Source organism: Ricinus communis, chromosome 5 (assembly GCF_019578655.1).
Source record: "Ricinus communis isolate WT05 ecotype wild-type chromosome 5, ASM1957865v1, whole genome shotgun sequence".
Classification (NCBI taxonomy): Eukaryota; Viridiplantae; Streptophyta; class Magnoliopsida; order Malpighiales; family Euphorbiaceae; genus Ricinus; species Ricinus communis.
The window spans coordinates 9,845,729-9,860,506 of NC_063260.1; the positions used below are offsets into that span (position 1 = coordinate 9,845,729).

Here is a 14,778-nt window from a genome sequence, read left to right on the forward strand (position 1 = left end):
CTCAAATGGGAGATGAAAAAGACTAGGCAGGAACTAGGTAGTTTCACAACCGTTTGAATACAACCCAGTAGAGCCCGTGTCTAGTTGCAAAGGGAAATGCAAAGTTGATTCTTATTCAAAAACTTTCAAAAAGAAACGATTTTCCAAATATAGAAAGCCTTCTAAAAGCAAGGAAAATTTCTATAAAAAACCATCTTCTTCCAAATATCTTTCAAAATTTCCAAAGAAAGATTCAAAAAAAGATTTTTCAAAAATTACATACTTTAAATGTGGTAAGAAAGGCCATACTTCAAAGTATTGTAAGTTTTCAAAGAGACTCCATGAGCTCCAAATAGGAGAAGAAGTTTTAGCAAAAAATTCTGCTCTTCTAGTTGATTCTTCTGAATCAAAGTTCTCAAACAGTGAGGAAGAATTTCAAATTGATGAAATCAAAACCTCAACTGATTGTTTTGAGACAGATTCAGAAAGCTCTTCAAAGAACATTAATATGCTCACTAGGCAACAAGAAGCTCTTCTTAAAGCTGTAAAGCATATTAGTGATCCTCTTATTCAAAAACAGGTTTTAAAAGAGATTTTAAAAACTGAATCTCTGGTTCCTTCCTCTAGTAAGAATACTTATGATCTTACTATGATTTTGGACAAAGGGAAGAAGTTGAAAAACCCTCTTCCTACTGTTCAGGAACTCCAGAAGGAGATTAAAACCATCAAAACAGAACTCAAAGAGTTGAAAAAAAACAACAAAATGATTCTGTTTTGCTTCAAAGCCTGATCCTCAAGCAGAATAGTGATTCTGATTCTGATAAGGAAAATGATTTTCAAAACCTTGAAGTTTCTGAAAATGTTCCTGAAAACTTTATCAATGTTTTAAAGGAAATTACTTCAAGAAAATATTTGATTCAAATAAAGCTTGTTTTCCCTGGTGATTTCCAGATAGAAACCATCGCCTTGTTTGATACAGGAGCAGACCTCAATTGTATCAACTGCGAACTGGTTCCTAAAAGGTTTCATCAAGAAATAAAAGAAAGGCTGACATCAGCCAATTCTTCAAAGATTAAGATTGCCGGTAAAACTGAAGCCGCAATTCTTAATAACAATATTGCTTTAAAGAATGTTTTTATTCTTACAAAGGATCTTCAACAAACTGTTATTTTAGGGACTCCATTTATCAATTTGATAACTCCCTTCAAAGTAACAACTGCTGGAATCATTTTCAAAGCTAAAGATTCAAAAATTATTTTTCCTTTCTTAGAAAAACCAAAAAAAGAAATTTGAATCTTATCAAAGCTCATTCTATTTACAATTTTGAAATCAATACTTTGATCAAAGGAAAACAAACCCATCTTTCTCATCTTCAACAAGATGTGGGTTTGAAAAGAATCCTAGATCAACTGCAAAATGATTTAATTCAAAGAAAAATTTCTGATTTTCAAATAAAAATTGAGAATGAACTCTGTTCTGATCTTTCAAATGCTTTTTGGAATCGAAAGCATCATATGGTAGATTTGCCATATGAAAACGATTTTTCAGATAAGCAAATCCCTACTAAAGCCAGACCCATTCAGATGAATGAGTCTTTAGAAAGCCATTGTAGAATCGAGATTAGAGATCTTGAGTCTAAAGGTTTGATTTTAAAGTCTAGATCACCTTGGTCTTTTGCAGCTTTCTATGTCAATAAGAATAGCGAGATAGAAAGAGGAACTCCTAGGCTAGTGATCAACTACAAACCTTTGAACAAAGCTCTAAAGTGGATTAGGTATCCTATTCACAACTACAGGAGGCTTTTGAATATGGTTTTCTATCCTAACCAGTTGCTTTCCTATAGTGTTTAGACAGGTATTTGAGAAATTGTTCTGTTGGACAATGTTCTTGACATTCCTATCTAGGTCTTCGCCTACCAATTTGTAAGGTGTAGCCTCTATCTCACTCTCTCCATAAGGAATGGTTATCTTCCTAAGGGGAGGATGCTCAGACTGGACAGTTAGGTTTTCTCGTACCTTCCACTCAGGGGCTTTGTTCCTTACTATGATAGGACTAATGGACTTATCCTTAAAGGGATAAAGGATGTCATTTTCTTTGCAATGAATTTGAAACCAATCAAAAAATTTGATTTGGGCTTTGTTTTGAATGCAAAATTGATAGTATCTTTCTTGTATACTATCCTTTTCTTTTAAAAAATTCCTAAAAAACCAAAATTTTTTAAGATGGTTTTTCTTTGAATAGAAATCTTTATGCAAGAGTTTTTTGTCAATTTCAAACTCTTTTGAAATCATGTTGATCTCTGCTTCAAGATTTTGGGTTATGGCTGATGGTGAAGATGGGGTAGAGGTTATCTCTATATCTTCGTCATCTTTCTTTGGATCAGTGTAAACTAGTCTGGGGATATTGCTTTGGTAATCAACATTCTGAAGTGTATTTGGGACATCAGATGTTGAAAATCTGGGTTGAGTTTGAGATGGAATTGGTTCTTTGTAAGGAGCATAGATAACAGAAGGTATTTTGGATACCCTTCCAATATCTATGGTTGAGGTTGAAGAACCATCTTCAGAAAATCTAGAGGATGTTGATTTTCTGTTAAATGTGATCTTTACCTTTCCATTTGGGAATTGGGCTATGTGTTTGAGGTTTATGTTTGGTTCTGTTTGCTTTGGAGATGTAGGTTGGGTTGCACCTTCAAGGATCCACTCTTCTAGAAGTGTAATGTCTTTCCATTGAATGGTTTTTGGAATAGTAGCGTTGGATTTGGATAGATCTGTTTGTAGGAACAGTGTTTCTCCTTTTGGTGAGTGAAGTTTGTGTTTGGAACCAAAGGCAGAAATCATAGCTTTGTAATAAATTTTGAAAATTAATGCTATCGGAATAGATCCTTCAAGCATTTTGTAATTGTGTGTCTTTATTTGAAGAACAATGCTCTTTAAAATATTTTTGTCGTTTAAAGAAATCGTGATATTTGGAAAACAATTGAAAGAAATAGGTCTTTTATTGAGACTCGACTCAACAGTACCTAACAAAGAATCATAGAAATTTGTAAACCTAGCATCCCTAAAGACTGCTAATATGGAAGTATCTAAACCTTCTCTGGTAAGGGGCTTTATTCCTACCTGGACAAGGCCTATATGGATATACTTATAATCCTTTTCCATATGCTTTTGGAGGGTCTTTGGATTTAAGAGATAAATCTCTTCAAAAGGCTTTGAAATTTGAATGTCTCTTTCTTCAGTTTTGATTGTAAAATCAGTCTTGAAGAGATGGAACTTTGAAAACTCGTAAATTTGTTTCTTTTGAATTTTGGGTATTTTCCAATCATCTATATGCTTTGAAAAATCTTCAATAGTGATTTCTTCACTATTTACTAGACCTTTGTACCTCGATGATTCAGAGGCAGAAGAATTTGAGAAAGAAGAAGATCTACAAAAGAAAGGTTCTAAATTCATTTTAAAATAAACCAAAAAAACTTGAGGTCTATCACCAAGCTCAAAATCTTCAAATTCTTCCCACATGAATCAAGTTCAAGAGACAATTCTATCCATACACAGATACCCCGAATCTGATCGCCATATCAGACACAAAACCACCATTTCTGCCATATAAAGAAAGATTCCTCTTTTTCTGTCCTGTGTCCTATTCACATTTCCTATACCCTCTACCATTGTGGAAAAACTCTCAATTCTACATCAAGCTTCCTTTCAAGCTTAACGAGGATGTCAATCCTACTAAGGCTACTCACCTAGGAATGTCTCCTACAGATCTGGCTCTTGCCAGAACAGAGTTCCTGGCCCATCCACAATAAGGCTTAATTGAGCCCACAACTTTGCAATTGCCTGCCAAGCCTTTTATATAGAGAAAAGGTCAGAAAAACTAAGAAGGAAAAGAGACTTGTTATTTATTACAAGCTTTTAAACTATTTCTTACAAGATAACAAGTTCCCTCTTCCTCGTATCTCAAGCCTAGAAGTCCACATCTAGAAGGCCCAATACTATTCAAAGTTTGATCTTAAAGTTGGATTTTGGCAATTGGGTGTCCACCCTTCAGAAAGATACAAGACGATTTTTTGTATTCCAACTGTCCAATATCAATGGACTGTCATGCTTTTTGGACTCAAAACAACCCCTCTCTTATTCCAAAAAACAATGATACAGATCATTGAACCCATCCTCTATTCTTTCCTTATCTACATTGATGATATTCTCTTGTTCTCAGAGACCGTTGAAAGTCACCATAAAAAAGAACTTGATAATTTTCCATATTAGAATCTCTCTGTGAAACAGATCCAGTAATTTCTTGAAATACTCAACTATGTCAAGGATGCTTTATCATATTTATCCCATTACACGTGTCACATTTCCAAGATACTAAAAAAGAACCCCCATCCTTGGACAGCAGAACAAACAATAACTGTCAGGAAATTAAAAGAGTTGGCCCAGAATCGTCCACCACTCACTATCTCATCTACAAAATAACTCATTCTACAGACAGATGCATCAGATCATGCATGGGGAGCTATTCTCCTTGAAAATCTTAATGGTAGAAAAACTGTGTGGCCATACATCAGAACAATTTTCTCCAGCATAAAAGCATTACCATTCTTTCTAATCAGTCAGTATTTCTTAGTATGAATGAATAACTCTTCATTTCTAAAAATTCTCGAGTTCAACCAGAAAGCTTTACCAGAGCAACATTTATTAAGGTTAAAGTCATGGTTCAGCAAATATAATTTTGAATTCCAACATATAAAAGGAACCAAAAACTTCATTCTAGATTTCTTATCCAGACCCTCAAAACCACAACCAAACCACCAGCATGTTGTTCTCCTTACCTCAACAACCAACCTTCCAATAATCTTTATTGGCCTCTTCGTCCTCACCAAAAAAAAAACCTCCACAACTTCCCTCTCCTCTAGACCTTCCCTCGCACCTCACAATTAAACAAGTTAACAGTTTTACCAAAAATATGATGTTCCATTATCTAACAGTCATCCAGCAGACTTTCTCTCTCTCCATCCAATCCAATTTCTTTTATCCAAATTATCCTTGATGCTTGATCTATCATCTTTCTCCTAGTCATCCAAAAATTTAAAGTGAACTATGGTTTCTTTGGTGCCTTTCCATAGTATGTTATCATGCAAATGCAGGGATTTATCCATGAAAATATCTCACTTGGTTCAAGATCTCATACCAGTGGAAAAATTATCTCCTCAAGATCATTCATGAGAATAAACTATTCATAGACAATAACTCCAAGGCTTCATGATATCATGCCATCTATGTTCTTCACGGGCCTTACTTCAAATTCTCAGTAGACACATATGCTACCTAGAATATCTGTCAGTACTGGAGGACAATTGAAATGCCCTTACATCTTGCTCCTCCGCACATAATAGAAGAATTAAAGCGTGCTTTACAATTAAGAAATGATCAAGGAAAGATCAACGTCTCGACACCACTTGTCTGCACTTACAATGGACCTAATAACCAATGGATTGAATACTCCACTTCTGAATAGTCCACTTTGCCTTTGCTATCGTCACCTCTGGATGATCTAAGTTTGACCATAGAACAACAAAACACTATCATGCAAGATTTCCAGCCACTAAAGTATGACATTGGCCTATGGTATCCAACCTTTTATGGTGATGTCAATTCAAACAATAAAGAAAAGCCAACACCCAATCTCTCTCCTTCATATTTCATGTAATAATTATAGGTGTACAAAAAATTAAAGTGTTGTAATAATTAAAAGTGTGTAGTATGATAAGATTTCTTATCTTATCCTTATTGTCTTTATGTATGTAAAGGATAAGACTCTATCTTATCGTTATTGTCTTATTAAGGGATAAGGGTACCTTATTCATATTGTCCTTATGTAAGGCTCCGTCTTTATAAAAGGAGAGCCCTTAGTAGTTTGGGGGATCAAACCCCTTCCTCCTTAGTCATAAATAAACGCTTTCTTCTCTATGGCTATCTAAATTTCTACCTCTTTCCTCTTGATTCTTAAACTATGAGTTCTTAACTTGCATGATCTATTCTTCTTATAGTTCAAAAGGATTAGCTCGGCTTTATGAATCCAATAGAGCATAAAGGCCACCCATGGCTAAGAAAGTGGCTTCCCTTGCTCTTAGTTTAAGGATTTACCCAGCCTCAATAAGAATTGGAATATTTTTAGCAAATTTTAGAAAAGATAGATAGATTTATTAAAATGTAAAAGATCATAATTTAGTATGTAATTAAGTTTTAAATTTATTAGTAAATTTTTAAAATAATTAAAATGCATAAATTCTCTTTTTTTTTTGTTTCTTTTTACTATTGACTAATAAATTCAAAAATTTAGGCTAGGTTCATGAATATAATTTAAAACTTTATATTTGTAAGTACTTGAAATGTATTAGAAGATATAAGTTTTTTATTTCATTTAAAATAAGATTTTGTATACATTCATAGATTCACAAGAATCTAATTTATATTTATATATGTAATCTGATTTCTAAAAAATATCACATATGCGTAAGAAATTTTAACAATAAATAATTTTCATATTTGTCATATTTTATTAATAATATATAAATAAAATTAAAATTAAAATATTAATTAATAAAATGCTTGTTTAATTAAATAATAACCTTAATCTTTAAAATTAGTATATTAATTATATCTTATTATTAATTTATAAATATAATAAATTTATTAGCTATTAATAAAAAATATTAAAAATTACAATATATTAAAAATGATCATGATATTATCAATTATCAAGCTAATAATTGTCTTACTGAATAGATATATTAAAACATTTAGTAAAAATTTAAAAAAGAACAGTTGATAAACTGATTTAGTCTCAATTAGCCATTGATTGTATCAACTCTATTTTAGAGATTTTTCTTATCAGTTGATAGCTGATTTGATATATTTATTTATTTAGACATTATTATTCTTATTAAAATATATTAATAATAATTTATTTTAAATTGATATCATATAATTAAATTTTTATATTTTATAATAAATAATTATTATTTTAAAATTATTCTTAATAATTAAATAATTATAAAATTTATAATTATAATATTTGAAATTAACAAATTTTATTAGTAGAATTTAAATTTAGATTTTTACTTTTAAAATTTTTTTCTTGACCAGGTAACCTCTGTTTGAGAATACCCCAAAACCTAAATCAGAGGCATAAATATTTTTAATCACATATACAATTAAGTTTAAAAAGTTAATTATAAATTTTTGATTATTATAAATTATTTTTATTAATTGATATTATTAAATATAATATAATATAATTTTTAATAATTTTTAATGATCATTTAATATACTAATAGCAACTATTAATAAATTTATAAAATTTTATTAAATAATTTAATTTATCAATCATCAGCTACCAACTATTAACTTCGCTACCGAATCAATCAAGCTCTTAATTTATGATAAGTTAAATTTTTAAATATAAAGAACTTTAAATTTCAAATTTCTAATTAAAAGATATTTTTGATCCTAAAATGCAGATTAATGATTAGTTATAATTAATTAACATTTTAATCACTAGAAGAAACTAACCAAGTTTCCGAAGGCAATCAAGTTCCAGATATCAAACAAAACATTGAGAAAGTTAATAAAAAAAAAAATTGGAAAAAAAGCTGAAGCATGTATAGATCTAGAATTTAAAGAAAAGGCCGAGTAAAAAGATGAAGTACCTGAGAGGATGATAGATCTGAAGGAAGGAAGGAAGGAAAATGGAGGAATCAGTGGAAAGCATTAGCACGAGGGGTGTTGGAAAGATCATATTTACCAATTTGAATCAAAACTATGAAAATTGAAAAGGATCTTTCCATCACTCTCATGCTGATAATTCCCTATGAAATTCTAACCTCCCCTTTGATTACTTTTATTTTCCAGCGCACCAAACAAGACTTTGATTGTACTTTTAGCTGTGCTTTTCTCTGTCTCTGTTATTTTCTTTATAAACAGCAACTCAGAGAAGGAAGGAAGGAAAGCAGACGGAAGCATCATCTTCGATGATCATGGACCCTTCGTTTTTTGCGTGTTGTACACTGTTGTCGAGTCTATAGAACTCCACTCTCTCTCGTCCAAATAATAATTTAAAAATTTCTTGAAGCATTGAGATTTTATTCTGCAACAATTTAGTGTTTTCTTAAAACATTATTTTCTGAAGTATGCATTTTACTTTTGAGGCTAACCTTTTCTAATATATTTCTAAAAGTAATTTAAAGTTTATTGAATAAAATTTTTATAATGGTAAAATATTTTCTTTAAGAGTCTAGCGCAACTCCGTACTTAATGTTTGAACTTGAGATCTTGATTAAGTTAAATGAAATTTTTAAATTTGATATAATTTTTAAATTTTTTAATATTAAACAATAAAATTAAATTTGCCATAAATAAAAAAAATAATTTGAAAAAAATAAAAATAAAAAATATTGTAGAAATTAAAATAAATTAGAGACAATAATTTATGTATAGGTATTAAATGAATTATTATTTTCAAACGTAATACTTTAGTTAGATCATTTTTAATGTCACCCTTTATTTTCATTCAGAAAGAAAGCCCCTAAACTCATTCATTAGAATGCCAAAAGATGAGATTACAAGAGCGTGCCACACGGGAAAATGATCAAAACGAAAAGAAACCAAAGAAACACAATCCGAGACACATGAGGCAAGAAGATATCCCCATTGCACTGGCAAGTCGAATTCCTTTCTGGACTACACAGACTTCAGCATGTTCAGCGGATTGAACATTGGGCAGCATCAAAGACAACAACACCAACGCCTCCCACCTAAGGAATCTGCGTCAAACGATCCACCAACAAAAATTTGATAGCAAGAATAACAACCATATCTACAAAAAGAAGCACTCTTAATTGATCTAGGAGGCCTAGTGGAAGCCTGAGCATAGTCGGCTGAGAATTGTTGAGGCGAAGCAATTTGATGACTAGCAACTTGACTCTTACCTCCATGAACCACAACATTTCTAGAATTAAAATTAGTCCATAAAAGAACCATAAGTAACATAGCCATTCGAACACCTTCCTTGGCTCTAACCTCCATAGACAAATCTGCAATATTATTATGTGGAGAACTTAGATAGTTACCCATTCTTGCCTCCTGCTAAAAAATGTCCATTTGCTTACGACTGAGTTCAGCATGCACAAAAAAAACTCTACATCTTTACCGCACACCTGACATAAAGTAGAAGCTACTGGAACAAGATGCACCAAGAGCTTATAGATAGTATGGATTAAATTATGCACCATCGTTAGAGAATAGTTTTTATCTTAAAAGGAATATACATAGGCCACAGAAATTTTCAGAAAGATTTAAAGTCAGTCCGGCCAACAGACATACTTGAGCACATAAAAAACAATATGGTGAGCAGTTTCACACTGAAACAACCTCTTTTGTCGAACCTCTAATAAGGTGTATCCGAACAACAGTAGAGAGGGTAAGGGAGAGCCAAGGCATTCTCTCGACTAAACACTGTTCTAATAAGAATGTCATTTCAACCGCCACTTGGAAATATAAGAGTTGCCACAGGTGCATGAAGATCAAGAACAGGCTCTATCATTAGATAATACAAGCATCAAACTCAAAAGGCACCCAAAAATCATGAAAAATTCTTATACGGAGGCAATCACCAGTCGACCAGCCTATACCTTTATTCACTAGCTTTGAACCCCACACCAAAGTTCTCCAAATAAAGGAGCAGCCTGCCCAAGCTAGAACTTCCATTATATCGCCCTCTTTAACATATCAAAAATAAAGAACTTTAGCACGTAAAGAAGAAGAAAACTTAATTAATCTCCAAAATTGCTTCACTAATAAGGTTTAATTCAAATGTTGTAATTTAAGAAAATCCATTTCACTCTTTATTTTATTTAAAAAATTATTTAAATATAAAATATAAAAAATTTATCTAAATAGAAGAAAGTCTTTCTACTTTGTTTTTTTATAAACATTAATCTCAATTTATTTTCCCTTTCTTTTTTAATACTAATAAAATATACAGAAAAATTATAATATACTTATTGGAATAAAAGTAAAGAGTAAACAAACTAAGAAGTTAAAAGAAATTAATTAGAGCCTTATTTTAATAATCTAACTCTTTATAATAAAATCTTTTTAGCATGTATGGATAATAGAGGAGATGCTGTGACAACAAGATTGGGCCCAACAAAATCGAGAAGAACAAAACTGTAATATATACATAGCCCAAACCTTTTGCCGAAGAGTACCATAGAGAGAAGGGCTTGCTTTGCCTACAACTTGAATAGTTTCAGGAATTTATATGTCCATGTATTAAATACTAATTCCATTAACTTTATATCAACAACTCTAATTTTTTTTTTAAATATATATTTAAAATATAAAAAAATTAACTATTACACTTAGTAAGCAACAATATGCGTTTTCCTCGTCCAAACCATCTAATTCAAAAATATAAAACAAAAATAAAAATTGCAACATCAAAACTGAATAAAATAAAATAGCAATCTCACCGACAATCAGAGAATAGACAACAACAAACAAAAAAATTAAAAAATGAAAGACTTCTAAATTAATAGATTTATTAACTTTTCAACTTCATAAAAATAATTTAATTTTAAATATATATTTAGTTGATTTTATATTTAAATTTCACTGCATCAACATTCGTCAAAAAACAGTTATGGTATTTTTTTTAAGTATTTAAAGATTATAAAAGATGAATATTAGTCGCTTTTAATTTTATTAAATTTTTATATATATTCCTAATCCTATTAGAAATTGATGAATTATTACATTACATTATAAATATTACATTACATTTTATATATATAATTTTTCGCAAAAATTAAAGATAAAAAGTTATATAAAAAAGTATTATACTTTAATGATATATTAATTTAAGTATTTATTATTATTATTATTATTATTATTATTATTATTATTATTATTCATAGGATTAGTTAATATTTCATATATATTTTTAATATTTTACTTTTTATTATAAAAATTTAAAATTCATCTCTTCTTATATATACCTTTTTAATATTATTTCAAGTTTAGAATTGTAATGAGTCATCAAATCAAAAAAAGGAGAAATTTAAATATTTTATGATTTTATATAAATTTATTTAAAGCTTAATTATTTATTAAATTTATAAAATATATAATAACATATGAGTTTCTACTATACGGTAAAAAAAATATTTATAAAATGGTTAAACTTTAATAATATTATATTATAATGTACTAATTTATGAAATATTTTTTATATTAGAACTTTTTATAATAGTAAATTACATACATGAAAAGAAATAATATTATAAATATAAATATCTTCTCTTGCTACAAATAGTAAGTAACCCTAGTCTTCCACTACTTTACACCAGATTATAATAATGCAGCCTAAAGCACTAAATATGCTCACTAAGTAGAGCAGGCATTTCACTTGTCCATCCCTTTGGAGTATAATTAATCTATGAGATCATCAATAAGTGGGGTACTTAACTTTGTAACTATGTATATCTAGAAGCATTTTTTCTATATACATATATATCTTCTCTCCATGCTTTGTACTATTAGGAGATATATATCTACTAGATTAATATCAATAGGTATAGTAAGAATTAATAGTTCTGCAATAACTAATTAAATAATTGTTCCATTATTTTATATATTATTTTAATATTTTTTCTAGAATATATCATTATTTTAGTTACTTTAGTAATTTTAAAAGTAATGATTTAATCACTTATTATAATAAAAAAGCGATTTTTTAATTTTATTAATTAGGTATGAAAATCATTGATCAAGAAATTCATTCAAAGATTTTGAACGTACAATTCCATTTCTTTTTCGCACTATCAAAATCAAGCAATTCCTACCATATGATGTTTTATGCTAACACATCATTACCTATATATAGGCAATTCATGAATAAATAAATAAGTAGAGCCAATTAAACTATTCCCTAACATTCCAAACATGCTACTTATAGTCATCCCAAAGGCCACATGTAGCCCTAGATTACTCATCAAAGTCATTGCTTATCTCATTTTTCAAATACCGCATTACCTTAATTGGCATGCTAGAAGCTTCGTTACACTTTAATTAAGCATATTAGATATTAAACAATGTCTAAAGTATCGATCTAAGAATCCTTTGTATCATGAATCAAAAACAAGAAAGGAATCCTTTGTACCAACAGATGGTATGATAGTATTGGAGCAGGAGCCGTTTTCAAGGGAACATTCAACTACCCACTAGCTATTTTTGGCCGAATCAAGATTATATACTCTTAATTAAGAGATTATCTATTATTAACACTGTAAATATAGATAGATTTGTGCTATGGAAGTTGTGATATTATTGTTGATACTTGGAGACATGCAATGTACGGTATGGAAGATTTAGTAAACACACTTGTTAATTGCTAATTGGACAAGGAAAATTGAGCTGGTAAGCACCTTGTCAAAACACTTGGACTCAAGTCATAGGAAGTGAAGAATGATCTCACTCGCATCAAGAAAAAGACTCAAAGCAAAAAAAAAGCGGGGGGATTAAGTGCTAATGATATCATCATCTCAAAGTTTAGTTAAGGACAATTCACTGAAGTGACTTATTGAGGAGAGAGTATATATGTTAGCTTAGGTGCATTTTGTGTCATACAATTTGGAGACAACAAAATATAGAGACACCAGAAAAAGAAAGAGAGTGAAAGTGAAAGAATGGTGGGTTGGGGGATTCCTGAACAAGGGTGGAAGAAAGGTCCTTGGACTCCTGAAGAAGATAAGTTGCTTAGTGAATATGTAAAATTGCATGGAGAAGGAAGATGGAGTTCTGTTGCTATGTATGCAGGTACTTGAAATGTTGTAGCTTACATTAAAAAGTATATGTGTGCACTTAATTACTCTATGCTTTAAGCTTAATAATATTAATCATTATTAATGGTGTTAATTACCAGGTTTGAATAGGAGTGGCAAGAGTTGTAGGTTGAGGTGGGTGAATTACCTCAGGCCTGGGCTTAAGAGAAGCCAAATAACACCTCAAGAGGAAGGCATCATCATTGAATTGCATGCTCTTTGGGGAAACAAGTAATGCAGCTCTCTTTCTCTGCTTTTCTTATTTATTGAATTCTTCTTCGTTAAGTTCTTGTTACCATTAATCATATTTGATGTATATGCATGTGCAGGTGGTCAACTATAGCTAGATACTTGCCTGGTAGAACAGACAATGAGATAAAGAATTATTGGAGAACCCATTTCAAGAGGAAGGGAAAAACATCCAAGAAACAAGAAAAACTCCTCGACTCCCAAGATCTCGAACAACAACAGCAGGAACAACAAGAGCAGCAGCATCAATTAGGTGACGACATGAAAATGGTCACGAACACAAGTGATGAAAATATGCATGAGATACAAGGAAAGCAAGAGAATATGGTATTTAAGTACCCTACTTTAGGGGATCAGTGCTTGCCTGTGATGTCTCAAGATGTTACATCTTGGACAGATTTTCTGATGGATGATGGACTGATCTGGGGTGGTCTGTGGAATTTTGATGATCAAGTTGTTCATCATACAAGTAACTGCAGCAAGATAGCCAAGCAAAATCAGAACAATTACTATCATAATGGAGGCTGCATTTTCTAACAACTTGATTATTATGGAGCCTAAGAAAAGGAAAAGAAAAGAACAAATCATGTTTAATGCATCCTGTCTAATTGGTTATGTATTAGTATATCTGTGATATTATTTGAATCTTAGGATAATAAAAAATAAGGATTTTGATCAAATTTTGGTTTTAACTTTTTTTTTTTTTTCTTTTTATCTCTGGATTTGTAACTGCATCAAGGGTGGCTATTTGTGTTAATCTAATTCTGTAAGTTACTGTTTGCATTAATAAAGATTTTCTTTTTCAATATGGTTCCTGAGTAACAAGGCTGGATGCTTTTTTCTTTCTTTCTTTCAGAAGTAGTCAAGGATTCAGTTTATGACAATATATAAAATGATGGGTACACAAAATTTGTTTGCAAATGGAAGGCACCGTAGCTTCTAAAAACATTAATTATGTGAATAAGAGATACTTTGTTCACTTTTAGATTAACCTTAAAACAATATCGCAAATGGATTACGCTTGCACAACACTTCAGTTCCCTTCATTTAGCATGAATACTCTATACTTTTGAGCAAAACTTGAGCACAATTTCAAATGATGGTAAATTAGGAAAATAATCTTCAGTGAATAAAAGAAAAATTAATTAGGAAATTAAAAATCAACTATGGATTTTCTGTCTCCATACGGTGGTTGTTGTTGCCAATTTGGTTAGAAGTGGTTACTGGCTCAGCACAAATACTAAAAAGATAATCTCAAAGTTATGAGACCTTTAATTATTGACTTGACATTGTGATGTGCAATAGATTTTCTTTCAGTTATGGCATGGTATCAAAATATGTTTGAAGAGTTTATAATATTCTAAAAACATGCTAATTTATAAGTGCAAAAGTGATTCAGAATCCATTTGAAACCAACAATGGACACTGTAATGATCTTATATCATATATATGCTAATTTGTTAATTAGTAAACATATCAACTTTTCATATCATGAAGAGACATTAAACTGCATGCGGTTTAATCCAATTGTACTTTGCAATAACATTTGGGGACATTCTTAAAAAAGAAAAAGACAAAAAAAAGCGTTTGTGGCCCATGCAGGTCTCGAACCTGCGACCTTCGCGTTATTAGCACGACGCTCTAACCAACTGAGCTAATAGGCC

General features: G+C 30.6%; 1 protein-coding gene and 1 non-coding gene across 2 annotated transcripts; one reads left to right on the forward strand and one right to left on the reverse strand.

Moving 5' to 3' along the window:
• The first annotated feature begins 12,558 nt into the window (after positions 1 to 12,558).
• On the forward strand, positions 12,559 to 13,920 carry LOC8276947 (MYB-like transcription factor EOBII). The gene is made up of 3 exons (XM_015723423.3): positions 12,559 to 12,860; positions 12,967 to 13,096; positions 13,195 to 13,920. Exons 1-3 carry the CDS (start codon positions 12,731 to 12,733, stop codon positions 13,649 to 13,651), a joined length of 717 nt encoding a protein of 238 aa, XP_015578909.1. The 5' UTR covers positions 12,559 to 12,730; the 3' UTR covers positions 13,652 to 13,920.
• Positions 13,921 to 14,704: 784 nt separating this feature from the next.
• Positions 14,705 to 14,778, reverse strand: TRNAI-AAU. The gene has a single exon. It is a non-coding gene; the product is annotated as a tRNA-Ile (tRNA).

Bases quoted from the DNA above. Each gene is read 5' to 3' on its own strand.
- LOC8276947 (XM_015723423.3), top strand. From the start codon at position 12,731: ATGGTGGGTTGGGGGATTCCTGAACAAGGGTGGAAGAAAGGTCCTTGG. The intron at 12,861-12,966 runs GTACTTGAAATG...GTTAATTACCAG, and splicing joins TTCTGTTGCTATGTATGCAG to GTTTGAATAGGAGTGGCAAG. The intron at 13,097-13,194 runs GTAATGCAGCTC...ATGCATGTGCAG, and splicing joins CATGCTCTTTGGGGAAACAA to GTGGTCAACTATAGCTAGAT.